Source organism: Thalassophryne amazonica, chromosome 10 (genome assembly GCF_902500255.1).
Source record: "Thalassophryne amazonica chromosome 10, fThaAma1.1, whole genome shotgun sequence".
Taxonomy (NCBI): domain Eukaryota; kingdom Metazoa; phylum Chordata; class Actinopteri; order Batrachoidiformes; family Batrachoididae; genus Thalassophryne; species Thalassophryne amazonica.
The window spans coordinates 102326614-102339818 of NC_047112.1; the positions used below are offsets into that span (position 1 = coordinate 102326614).

The 13205-nt window shown below is 42.0% G+C and overlaps 1 protein-coding gene across 2 annotated transcripts in view; it reads left to right on the forward strand.

Annotated features, from left to right (window-relative positions):
- The window catches only part of nme7 (NME/NM23 family member 7), a 137398-nt gene that overhangs the window by 82821 nt on the left and 41372 nt on the right, over positions 1 to 13205 (forward strand). For both annotated transcript variants that reach the window (XM_034180654.1, XM_034180652.1), the window contains exon 10: positions 1492 to 1593. In XM_034180654.1, coding sequence (XP_034036545.1) covers positions 1492 to 1593 — 102 coding nt within the window. The remainder of the gene's footprint in view (positions 1 to 1491; positions 1594 to 13205) is intronic.

Consider the following 13205-nt stretch of genomic DNA (forward strand, 5'->3'; position numbering starts at 1 on the left):
CTGGTACCATTTGTTTAAAAGTTGAACTGAAAATTACCCCTAAAATAGCCATTTATGTAAGACCATACAGTTTTGTACCATGTGCGATAAACTCTCAAATTATAATATGTAGCCCTAAAAACTATATATATTCTGAATCCTCATGACATAGGGAACAAACTGGTACCTTTTTTTAAAAGTTGAACTGAAAATTACCCCCAAAATAGCCATTTATTTAAGACCATACAGTGTTGTACCATTTGCTTTTCATGCTGCCACTTCTGTCTGTTTTGGATAAACTCCCAAACTATAATATGTAGCCCTAAAAACTATATATATTCTGAATCCTCGTGACATGGGGAACAAACTGGTACCATTTTTTTTAAAGGTTGACCTGAAAATTACCCCCAAAATAGCCATTTAAGTAAGACCATACAGTGTTGTACCATTTGCTTTTCATGCTGCCACTTCTGTCTGTCCGGGATAAACTCCCAAACTGTAATATGTAGCCCTAAAAACTATATATATTCTGAATCCTCGTGACATGGGGAACAAACTGGTACCATTTTTTTAAAAGTTGAACTGAAAATTACCCCCAAAATAGCCGGCTGTGGGTATGACCAGGCAGATTAAAATTTCCAGCCCTGTATATGTGTTGGCCATCTCTGTTTATTTAATCCCTTTCTACAGCACACTCAGCACAGCACACTCAGCAAAATAACAATGTGCTTAGGCTGAGGCTGTGGGTATGACCAGGCGGATTCAAATTTCTAGCCCTGTATATGTGTTGGCCATCTCTGTTTATTTAATCCCTTTCTTCAGTTACTTTATGTTGTCAGCTGATAAACACCTGACTGTCCTGTACAACCCAGTTTGCCTTCCTGTCTGAATACATTCATTTTATGTTTGTAAAACTGCAATATAAAAACAGTGAAATACACCACTACCTCAATTTTGATTCATTGATATTTACATTTACTGTTACCTACCTTTTGTGTGTAATTTTGTTATAAATTTGATTGCAAAACAAAGTCTGCATGAAGGACTTCAAATGTGTTTGTCTTTTAACCAAGTATTTCCACTTAGTTTGGGGAGTCCACCCCTCATAGTTCTGCTGGACAAACTTTAGCCCATTAACTATTATATTTATAAGACATCAGCATTACAAGAACAAATGTTGGGCAATTGTTTTGATTAAAATGATTGGCATTTGGCTTATGTCTAAAACAGGTTAACCCGGGCAGCGCCGAGTACCCCAGCTATGTATACTGTGTGTGTATTTTCTTTTGTGGTCTGATATATTGTAGTCCCATTTGTTCTTCATTAACTGATCATTTTTGTGCTTCAGCATTATCATTTTTCTTCATCGGATGACAAATTAAAATTAATTTATACTTTCTTCTGAGTAAGGAGTATTAAAGATAGCATGCCTTTTGATTTGTTTGGACAACTGAAAGAGATTTGTACAGGAATGATTACATTTTAAAGTGTATTTCTGTTTCTTGCTTGCAGAGTATGGTGACTGAGCTGTGCTCTGGATCCTGTGTGGTTCTTGAGATTCGTGGCACAGATGCACCAAAGACATTCCGTGAATTCTGTGGTCCTGCTGACCCAGTGAGTGAAAGCATACTGTTAAAACAATGCTGTCATGTTGTCATTATAGTCTGTATTATCCTACCTGACAAGTACAATCAATCAATCAATCAATTTTTTTATATAGCGCCAAATCACAACAAACAGTTGCCCCAAGGCGCTTTATATTGCAAGGCAAGGCCATACAATAATTATGTAAAACCCCAACGGTCAAAACGACCCCCTGTGAGCAAGCACTTGGCTACAATGTCAGTTGTAGATACACATAGCTACACACAAATACACTAACCATGCCTGTATTAGAAATTTTGCAGTTTTTTGTCATTTTTAAGAGGATGCTACACTAATGAAACCCATTCACAGTCTGACTTGGACAAGTACAGCAACACTGCGGTACTCTCACTGCGGTATTGTATCACTTCCTGTTCCGGAGCACAGCGGTGTTTTTCTGTATCTGTTAGCTGTTTAATCTGCGCAGTTAGATTGATCTAGTTATCTAGATTACGATTTGTTTCCCAGTGTAATCTTTACGTGCCTTAACTAAAGCACTCCTGCTGAATCACCTCTAAATTATTTACACATTATTCACTTTGCGTGTTTTTAGGAATCCGCTAGCTTAGCGTAGCTACTAGCTCTTAGCCGGTTTAGCATGGCAGCTTCTCCTGTCTCTCCTGCACTTTTCTGCTCTGGGTGTGAAATGTTTAGTTATTCCTCGGCCTCCTTTAGCAGTAACGGTACTTGTAATAAGTGTAGCTTATTCATAGCTTTGGAGGCCAGGCTGGGCGAATTGGAGACTTGGCTCTGCACCGTGGAAAATTCTACAGCTAGCCAGGCCCCTGTAGTCGGTGCGGACCAAGGTAGCTTAGCCGCCGTTAGTTACCCCCTGGCAGATCCCGAGCAGCCGGGAAAGCAGGCCGACTGGGTGACTGTGAGGAGGAAGCGTAGTTCTAAACAGAAGCCCCGTGTACACCGCCAACCCGTTCACATTTCTAACCGTTTTTCCCCACTCGACGACACACCCGCCGAGGAACAAACTCTGGTTATTGGCGACTCTGTTTTGAGAAATGTGAAGTTAGCGACACCAGCAGCCATAGTCAATTGTCTTCCGGGGGCCAGAGCAGGCGACATTGAAGGAAATTTGAAACTGCTGGCTAAGGCTAAGCGTAAATTTGGTAAGATTGTAATTCACGTCGGCAGTAATGACACCCGGTTACGCCAATCGGAGGTCACTAAAATTAACATTAAATCGGTGTGTAACTTTGCAAAAACAATGTCGGACTCTGTAGTTTTCTCTGGGCCCCTCCCCAATCGGACCGGGAGTGACATGTTTAGCCGCATGTTCTCCTTGAATTGCTGGCTGTCTGAGTGGTGTCCAAAAAATGAGGTGGGCTTCATAGATAATTGGCAAAGCTTCTGGGGAAAACCTGGTCTTGTTAGGGGAGACGGCATCCATCCCACTTTGGATGGAGCAGCTCTCATTTCTAGAAATCTGGCCAATTTTCTTAAATCCTCCAAACCGTGACTATCCAGGGTTGGGACCAGGAAGCAGAGTTGTAGTCTTACACACCTCTCTGCAGCTTCTCTCCCCCTGCCATCCCCTCATTACCCCATCCCCGTAGAGACGGTGTCTGCTCCCAGACCACCAATAACCAGCAAAAATCTATTTAAGCATAAAAATTCAAAAAGAAAAAATAATATAGCACCTTCAACTGCACCACTGTATAATAAAAATGTTATTGTGCTGTTTTGCACCTGTCTTAAAGTAACCCTGAGAATGTATTTGTTATTTAATTTTGTTTTAGCACTCTGGGGTCAGTCTGAACTGGGAGCGAAGAGCTGGATGTACTTGTTATTATTACACTGATAGCACGACTTTGTTTTTTGTAGCCACTAACGACTGGGAGTGAAGCATGCTGGGATCATTCGGAACTGGGAGCGAAGAGCTGCTTTTATTATGTCTTTGTAAGAGAGAGAAAATAACTTTCAGATGCCTGTTGATTAAAGAAATTATGTGCGCCAGGGAGGTTGAGTTGGCCACTCACCCTCCCTTCGCGGACACACTAGAAAAAAGGGAGTAGAACCATGCTTCAACAGAGTCTTCTGCGGGTTAACGTACGAACGCCCAGCCGGTTGACAGGCGCACTCTGCTGAAGGTGTTGGCTCTCCACCTTAAAGGCGTCACGGTAAGAGAAAAATGCGCTGCAACCACTTGTGTTTGATGTAACTGCTTTTGTGGGGAATAAATATACGCCTTTTTATTCTAGCAAAATGCAGTCTGTGTGATCATTTCTGTGTGCCGATCTGACCGAACCTTGTGTTTCAAAACAACCACAGACTAAAACAGTTAAATGTGGTCTATTAAACATTAGGTCTCTCTCTTCTAAGTCCCTGTTGGTAAATGATATAATAATTGATCAACATATTGATTTATTCTGCCTTACAGAAACCTGGTTACAGCAGGATGAATATGTTAGTTTAAATGAGTCAACACCCCCGAGTCACACTAACTGTCAGAAAGCTCGTAGCACGGGCCGGGGCGGAGGATTAGCAGCAATCTTCCATTCCAGCTTATTAATTAATCAAAAACCCAGACAGAGCTTTAATTCATTTGAAAGCTTGACTCTTAGTCTTGTCCATCCAAATTGGAAGTCCCAAAAACCAGTTTTATTTGTTATTATCTATCGTCCACCTGGTTGTTACTGTGAGTTTCTCTGTGAATTTTCAGACCTTTTGTCTGACTTAGTGCTTAGCTCAGATAAGATAATTATAGTGGGCGATTTTAACATCCACACAGATGCTGAGAATGACAGCCTCAACACTGCATTTAATCTATTATTAGACTCTATTGGCTTTGCTCAAAAAGTAAATGAGTCCACCCACCACTTTAATCATATCTTAGATCTTGTTCTGACTTATGGTATGGAAACAGAAGACTTAACAGTGTTCCCTGAAAACTCCCTTCTGTCTGATCATTTCTTAATAACATTTACATTTACTCTGATGGACTACCCAGCAGTGGGGAATAAGTTTCATTACACTAGAAGTCTTTCAGAAAGCGCTGTAACTAGGTTTAAGGATATGATTCCTTCTTTATGTTCTCTAATGCCATATACCAACACAGTGCAGAGTAGCTACCTAAACTCTGTAAGTGAGATAGAGTATCTCGTCAATAGTTTTACATCCTCATTGAAGACAACTTTGGATGCTGTAGCTCCTCTGAAAAAGAGAGCTTTAAATCAGAAGTGCCTGACTCCGTGGTATAACTCACAAACTCGTAGCTTAAAGCAGACAACCCGTAAGTTGGAGAGGAAATGGCGTCTCACTAATTTAGAAGATCTTCACTTAGCCTGGAAAAAGAGTCTGTTGCTCTATAAAAAAGCCCTCCGTAAAGCTAGGACATCTTTCTACTCATTACTAATTGAAGAAAATAAGAACAACCCCAGGTTTCTTTTCAGCACTGTAGCCAGGCTGACAAAGAGTCAGAGCTCTATTGAGCTGAGTATTCCATTAACTTTAACTAGTAATGACTTCATGACTTTCTTTGCTAACAAAATTTTAACTATTAGAGAAAAAATTACTCATAACCATCCCAAAGACGTATCGTTATCTTTGGCTGCTTTCAGTGATGCCGGTATTTGGTTAGACTCTTTCTCTCCGATTGTTCTGTCTGAGTTATTTTCTTTAGTTACTTCATCCAAACCATCAACATGTTTATTAGACCCCATTCCTACCAGGCTGCTCAAGAAAGCCCTACCATTATTTAATGCTTCGATCTTAAATATGATCAATCTATCTTTGTTAGTTAGCTATGTACCACAGGCTTTTAAGGTGGCAGTAATTAAACCATTACTTAAAAAGCCATCACTTGACCCAGCTATCTTAGCTAATTATAGGCCAATCTCCAACCTTCCTTTTCTCTCAAAAATTCTTGAAAGGGTAGTTGTAAAACAGCTAACTGATCATCTGCAGAGGAATGGTCTATTTGAAGAGTTTCAGTCAGGTTTTAGAATTCATCATAGTACAGAAACAGCATTAGTGAAGGTTACAAATGATCTTCTTATGGCCTCGGACAGTGGACTCATCTCTGTGCTTGTTCTGTTAGACCTCAGTGCTGCTTTTGATACTGTTGACCATAAAATTTTATTACAGAGATTAGAGCATGCCATAGGTATTAAAGGCACTGCGCTGCGGTGGTTTGAATCATATTTGTCTAATAGATTACAATTTGTTCATGTAAATGGGGAATCGTCTTCACAGACTAAAGTTAATTATGGAGTTCCACAAGGTTCTGTGCTAGGACCAATTTTATTCACTTTATACATGCTTCCCTTAGGCAGTATTATTAGACGGTATTGCTTAAATTTTCATTGTTACGCAGATGATACCCAGCTTTATCTATCCATGAAGCCAGAGGACACACACCAATTAGCTAAACTGCAGGATTGTCTTACAGACGTAAAGACATGGATGACCTCTAATTTCCTGCTTTTAAACTCAGATAAAACTGAAGTTATTGTACTTGGCCCCACAAATCTTAGAAACATGGTGTCTAACCAGATCCTTACTCTGGATGGCATTACGCTGACCTCTAGTAATACTGTGAGAAATCTTGGAGTCATTTTTGATCAGGATATGTCATTCAAAGCGCATATTAAACAAATATGTAGGACTGCTTTTTTGCATTTACGCAATATCTCTAAAATCAGAAAGGTCTTGTCTCAGAGTGATGCTGAAAAACTAATTCATGCATTTATTTCCTCTAGGCTGGACTATTGTAATTCATTATTATCAGGTTGTCCTAAAAGTTCCCTAAAAAGCCTTCAGTTAATTCAAAATGCTGCAGCTAGAGTACTGACGGGGACTAGAAGGAGAGAGCATATCTCACCCATATTGGCCTCTCTTCATTGGCTTCCTGTTAATTCTAGAATAGAATTTAAAATTCTTCTTCTTACTTATAAGGTTTTGAATAATCAGGTCCCATCTTATCTTAGGGACCTCGTAGTACCATATCACCCCAATAGAGCGCTTCGCTCTCAGACTGCAGGCTTACTTGTAGTTCCTAGGGTTTGTAAGAGTAGAATGGGAGGCAGAGCCTTCAGCTTTCAGGCTCCTCTCCTGTGGAACCAGCTCCCAATTCAGATCAGGGAGACAGACACCCTCTCTACTTTTAAGATTAGGCTTAAAACTTTCCTTTTTGCTAAAGCTTATAGTTAGGGCTGGATCAGGTGACCCTGAACCATCCCTTAGTTATGCTGCTATAGACGTAGACTGCTGGGGGGTTCCCATGATGCACTGTTTCTTTCTCTTTTTGCTCTGTATGCACCACTCTGCATTTAATCATTAGTGATCGATCTCTGCTCCCCTCCACAGCATGTCTTTTTCCTGGTTCTCTCCCTCAGCCCCAACCAGTCCCAGCAGAAGACTGCCCCTCCCTGAGCCTGGTTCTGCTGGAGTTTTCTTCCTGTTACAAGGGAGTTTTTCCTTCCCACTGTAGCCAAGTGCTTGCTCACAGGGGGTCGTTTTGACCGTTGGGGTTTTACATAATTATTGTATGGCCTTGCCTTACAATATAAAGCACCTTGGGGCAACTGTTTGTTGTGATTTGGCGCTATATAAAAAATTGATTGATTGATTGATTGATTATTTGCTGTTTCGCAGTTGTGAATCTCACGCCGTCTCATGGTCTGTGACTTACGCGAGATGTCGGTTTCAGCAGAGTTCCGGTTTAGGGCACAATGTAAACACACCTGGTGAAGTATAGACAACTAGACAACATTGGGGCACAGCAGAAGTTCATCACAGCTGCTACACCTCTTCCAGATAACCCTCTCCACTTGGGAGAACGTGTCATTATCATAATCACTCGTGAACTCGAGGAATTGACGCCATCCATTGTTTACATGGCTTTGAAATGTCTGAAATCTGCTGGCACCACAGTGCATTCTGGGAAGCGCAGGGGGATTATGGGAAACCAAATGATTTCATTCCACTCCAAGTCTAAATAATTTCCAGTTTTATTCATTATTTCTTTTGAATACTTGGGTGCAGACATATATGCTTTTTTTTTTTGTCGCTAGGTGTTGCAGGGTGGCAAGGCAAATGAATTTGGTTTGTTGCAAACAAATGGGTTGTGGCTGTAGGAATTTTTAGGAATGTTTTAGCTGCATTACTTCTTATGATACACTAAGAAACTGGTAAATGGACTGCATTTAGATAGTGTTTTTTCTATCTGAATCAGAAGATCCAAGCACTTTACAATCATGCCTCGCATTCATACATATACTCACACACCGATGTTAGTGCTGCCATGCCAGGCGCTCACTGCAAACTGGTGTAACAGTATATCTTCCCTCCTGGATATCTTACCCACCACCCTGGATATCTTTCCCCACCCCCTGCTTAGCAAGTCTGATGCAGTATTATCACACTTTTCATCCTCCATTCTGAAGTGACTGACCCCTTTTTGTGTAAGTTCAATTCACATCTATAATTTCTTCCCTGCTCATGTATTATTTGACTTCCCCACTTATGATTGGGTAGGGAGTAAGATATCATGACCTGGATATCTTCCCCCCACCCCTACAAAGCAAGTCTTCTCTCTTACCGCCCACCCCATCATGGACAGATGTTCTATCACATTTCAGGTTGTCAATCAGGTCCATATATTTGTAGATAACATTTGGAAGGGGGATTTAAATATAGTTCGGAATAGGAAATATTACTACTGTAGATAGCTAGATACATACAGAAAGAATATCAATATCATTCGCCATCAATCAACTGTGATTTTTCTGGGACCATAAAACATCCATGAAATATAGAGATTAAAGGTTGCTTTATCCTGAATGGGCCTTATCAAGGTTTGGGTAAGCTTTAATCAGTGCTGTCCTGTAGGGATGTTGCCTTTCAGGGGTGGGGAGGAGATTTTCAGGGGTGAGAGGAAGATATTATAGGATATCTTCACACTTGGGGGGGATAGTCAGGGGGGGAGATATACTGTTACACCGGAATTAAGGGGCTTGCCCAATGGCCCTTAGTGATTATTCTTGATGGGGGGTTTGAACTGAGGATCCTCTGGTCTCAAGCCTACCCGGTTAACCACTTGACCATCACCTCCTCCAACATTTATATTATTAATTTATATTTACTTAAATGACTGAGTATGCAAGTGTCTGTTTGTTGAGCCCAGTAGCTGCAGAAGGCCAAGGGGACATCCATGTTTCACCTGACTGTGACAAATCGATGGTTATTTTAGGGATGTGAGAAGGGACCATTTGTCTGTCTGTGTGGTTGCCATCTTGGACCCAACACGATTCTGTGTTGTTTGTTGAAGCAGCGAAGTGGAGCATCAGCATATATATATATATATATATATATATATATATATATATATATATATATATACACACACAAGGTCTGTTAGAAAAGTATCGGACCTTTTTATTTTTTTCAAAAACCATATGGATTTGAATCACGTGTGATTGCATCAGCCAAGCTTGAACCTTCGTGCACATGTGTGAGTTTTTTCACGCCTGTCGGTTGCGTCATTCGCCTGTGAGCAGGCTTTGTGTGAGCAGTGGTCCACCCCTCTCGTCGGATTTTTATTGCGAATAAATGTCTGAACGATTTGGAGCTTTGCTGCATCAAATTTTTCCAGAAACTGTGAGAGACCTCCAGGTGGACACCATTCGGAAAATTCAGATGGCTTTCAGGGATGATTTTATGGGGATTACACAGATTAAGGAGTGCTCCAGCCGGTTTAAAGACTGCCCACAGCGTCTGAGAGTGCGGCGTACTCTGAGCGCCGATGGACAGGCTGAAACAACCAGATCATTTCCAACGTGAAGGCTTTGTTGATCCGGGACGTCGTTTGACTTACACAACAATGGCAGAAGACGTGGACATCAGTACTTTATCGGCACATTCCACTGTTACAGGAGTTTTTTTCATGGAAAGAGGAGCGGAGGGATGCGCCACCGTGCCGCTCATGGCGCGGCACAAAACCACCTCTGTGTTGGTCTCACAGGACGGCTTTCAGACGGCTTTTCAGTCGTGTGACTATCCGAGAAATTGTGCATGAGCTGGACATGCCCCAACATGTCCTGTGAGGCTTCATCACGGCGTTGCTTTGCGCCATGCAGACCAACACGGAGGTGGTTTTGTGCCACGCCATGAGCGGCACGGTGGCGCATACCTCCACTCCTCTTTCCATGAAAAAATATCCTGTAACAGTGGAATGTGCCGTTCATTTCCAAACTGGACGCTCTGTTGATCCGGGACGTTGTCTGACTAGCACAGGACATCAGCACTTTTTCGGCACATTGAGACAGACTGCTCACACAAAGCCTGCTCACAGGCGAATGACGCAACCGACAGGCATGAAAAAACTCACGCATGCGCACGAAGGTTCAAGCTTGGCTGATGCAATCGCACGTGATTCAAATCCATATGGTTTTTGAAAAAAATAAAAAGGTTGGATACTTTTCTAACAGACCTCATATATATATATATATATATATATATATATATATATATATATATATCTCATGACCTCATGAGGTGGCTTGGGCATCTTTTCCAGATGCCCCTTGGACACCTCGCTGGAGAGGTGTTCCGGGCACGTCCCATTGGGAGGAGGCCCCGGGGAAGACCCAGGACACGCTGGAGGGACTACATCTCTTGGCTGGCTTGGGAACGCCTTGGGGTTCCCCCGGAGGAGCTGGGGGAAGTGTGTATGGATCGGGAGGTCTGGGCGGCTTTGCTTGAGCTGCTGTCCCCGCGACCCGACTCCGGATAAAGGGGAAGAAAATGGATGGATGGATGGATATATATATATATATATATATATATATATATATATATATATATATATATATATATATATATATATATATATACACTCAACAAAAATATAAACGCAACACTTTTGGTTTTGCTCCCATTTTGTATGAGATGAACTCAAAGATCTAAAACTTTTTCCACATACACAATATCACCATTTCCCTCAAATATTGTTCACAAACCAGTCTAAATCTGTGATAGTGAGCACTTCTCCTTTGCTGAGATAATCCATCCCACCTCACAGGTGTGCCATACCAAGATGCTGATTAGACACCATGATTAGTGCACAGGTGTGCCTTAGACTGTCCACAATAAAAGGCCACTCTGAAAGGTGCAGTTTTGTTTTACTGGGGGGGGGGATACCAGTCAGTATCTGGTGTGACCACCATTTGCCTCATGCAGTGCAACACATCTCCTTCGCATAGAGTTGATCAAGTTGTCAATTGTGGCCTGTGGAATGTTGGTCCACTCCTCTTCAATGGCTGTGCCAAGTTGCTGGATATTGGCAGGAACTGGTACACGCTGTCGTATACGCCGGTCCAGAGCATCCCAAACATGCTCAATGGGTGACATGTCCGGTGAGTATGCCGGCCATGCAAGAACTGGGACATTTTCAGCTTCCAAGAATTGTGTACAGATCCTCGCAACATGGGGCCGTGCATTATCCTGCTGCAACATGAGGTGATGTTCTTGGATGTATGGCACAACAATGGGCCTCCGGATCTCGTCACGGTATCTCTGTGCATTCAAAATGCCATCAATAAAATGCACCTGTGTTCTTCGTCCATAACAGATGCCTGCCCATACCATAACCCCACTGGCACCATGGGCCACTCGATCCACAACATTGACATCAGAAAACCGCTCACCCACACGACGCCACACACGCTGTCTGCCATCTGCCCTGAACAGTGTGAACTGGGATTCATCCGTGAAGAGAACACCTCTCCAACGTGCCAAACGCCAGCGAATGTGAGCATTTGCCCACTCAAGTCGGTTACGACGATGAACTGGAGTCAGGTCGAGACCCCGATGAGGACGACGAGCATGCAGATGAGCTTCCCTGAGACGGTTTCTGACAGTTTGTGCAGAAATTCTTTGGTTATGCAAACCGATTGTTTCAGCAGGTGTCCGAGTGGCTGGTCTCAGACGATCTTGGAGGTGAACATGCTGGATGTGGAGGTCCTGGGCTGGTGTGGTTACACGTGGTCTGCGGTTGTGAGGCTGGTTGGATGTACTGCCAAATTCTCTGAAACGCCTTTGGAGACGGCTTATGGTAGAGAAATGAACATTCAATACACGAGCAACAGCTCTGGTTGACATTCCTGCTGTCAGCATGCCAATTGCACGCTCCGTCAAATCTTGCGACATCTGTGGCATTGTGCTGTGTGATAAAACTGCACCTTTCAGAGTGGCCTTTTATTGTGGGCAGTCTAAGGCACACCTGTGCACTAATCATGGTGTCTAATCAGCATCTTGATATGGCACACCTGTGAGGTGGGATGGATTATCTCAGCAAAGGAGAAGTGCTCACTATCACAGATTTAGACTGGTTTGTGAACAATATTTGAGGGAAATGGTGATATTGTGTATGTGGAAAAGGTTTTAGAACTTTTGAGTTCATCTCATACAAAATGGGAGCAAAACCAAAAGTGTTGCGTTTATATTTTTGTTGAGTATATGATGGAAAAACTTGCAAACTTGAAAAAAAAAATATATATATATATATATATATATATATATATATATATATATATATATATATATATATATATATATATATATATATATATATATATATATATATAGCGAGGCAAGTATTTGATCCACTGTCGATTTTGCAAGTTTTTCCATCTACAGAGAATGGAGAGGTCTGTAATTTTTATCATAGGTACGTGCTGGTGTTCTAGCAGTCAGATGTGCACCACTGTGGGTCTTGTTGCTTGCCACACTATCTGTGTCTCTGAACTTCTGTTTCAAGCTGTTGATGGTGTTGAGATGTGGGGGGGGGGTTTTCCTCCCTGGAAATTTATAGCTGTACTTCATGGTTTACTGGAAAATTAAAAGAATATGTAAATTTTTCTGGAAAATAGAATGGTTTTAAAAGTGTCCCTTTTTTCTGGACCACCTATTCTATAGTTTTGTGTGTGTTGGCCGTTTTTGAACAGCTTTTGGGCTGGAAACCATCACCTCTATCTGACAACACTGATGATCATCATGCTGGTGCACTGCCAGCAGAACATGGACAAGTTTGTGAGGAAAAAATATTAAGATACACGATTCATGCCACAATTATTAATTCCACTATAAAGGTGGTTTGTCACTTTATTTCTTTTATTTTGTGTAATAAGAAGTAATTCCAATCAAGTCAGGTCTGGGAGCATGTGCTGGTGCTGCAACAGAATCATGTTGGGTCCCAGACGGCAACCACACAAAAAGACAAATGGTCCATTCCCACATCTCTAAAATAACCATCTGTTCACCACAGTCAGGTGTAACATGGATGTCCTCTTGGCCTTCTGCAGCTACTGGGCTCAACATGTAGACACCTGCGTGCTGGATCGTGCACAGAGAAATGAGGTCAAAATGTTAACAATGACGCTTCCACACAATGCAAGTAATACTCCTCATCTTAGTCTCTCTAAGCAATTACTTGTTTGATGCAGTGTTAATCCAGTGGTACCAGAGGATCCTCTGAAGAGACCTAGTACCAAAGGCATCCAGTCGTTGCCTTACTTCACTGGTTAGCATCCAGGTCTCACAACCATACAGCAAACCTAAAGACTTGGACC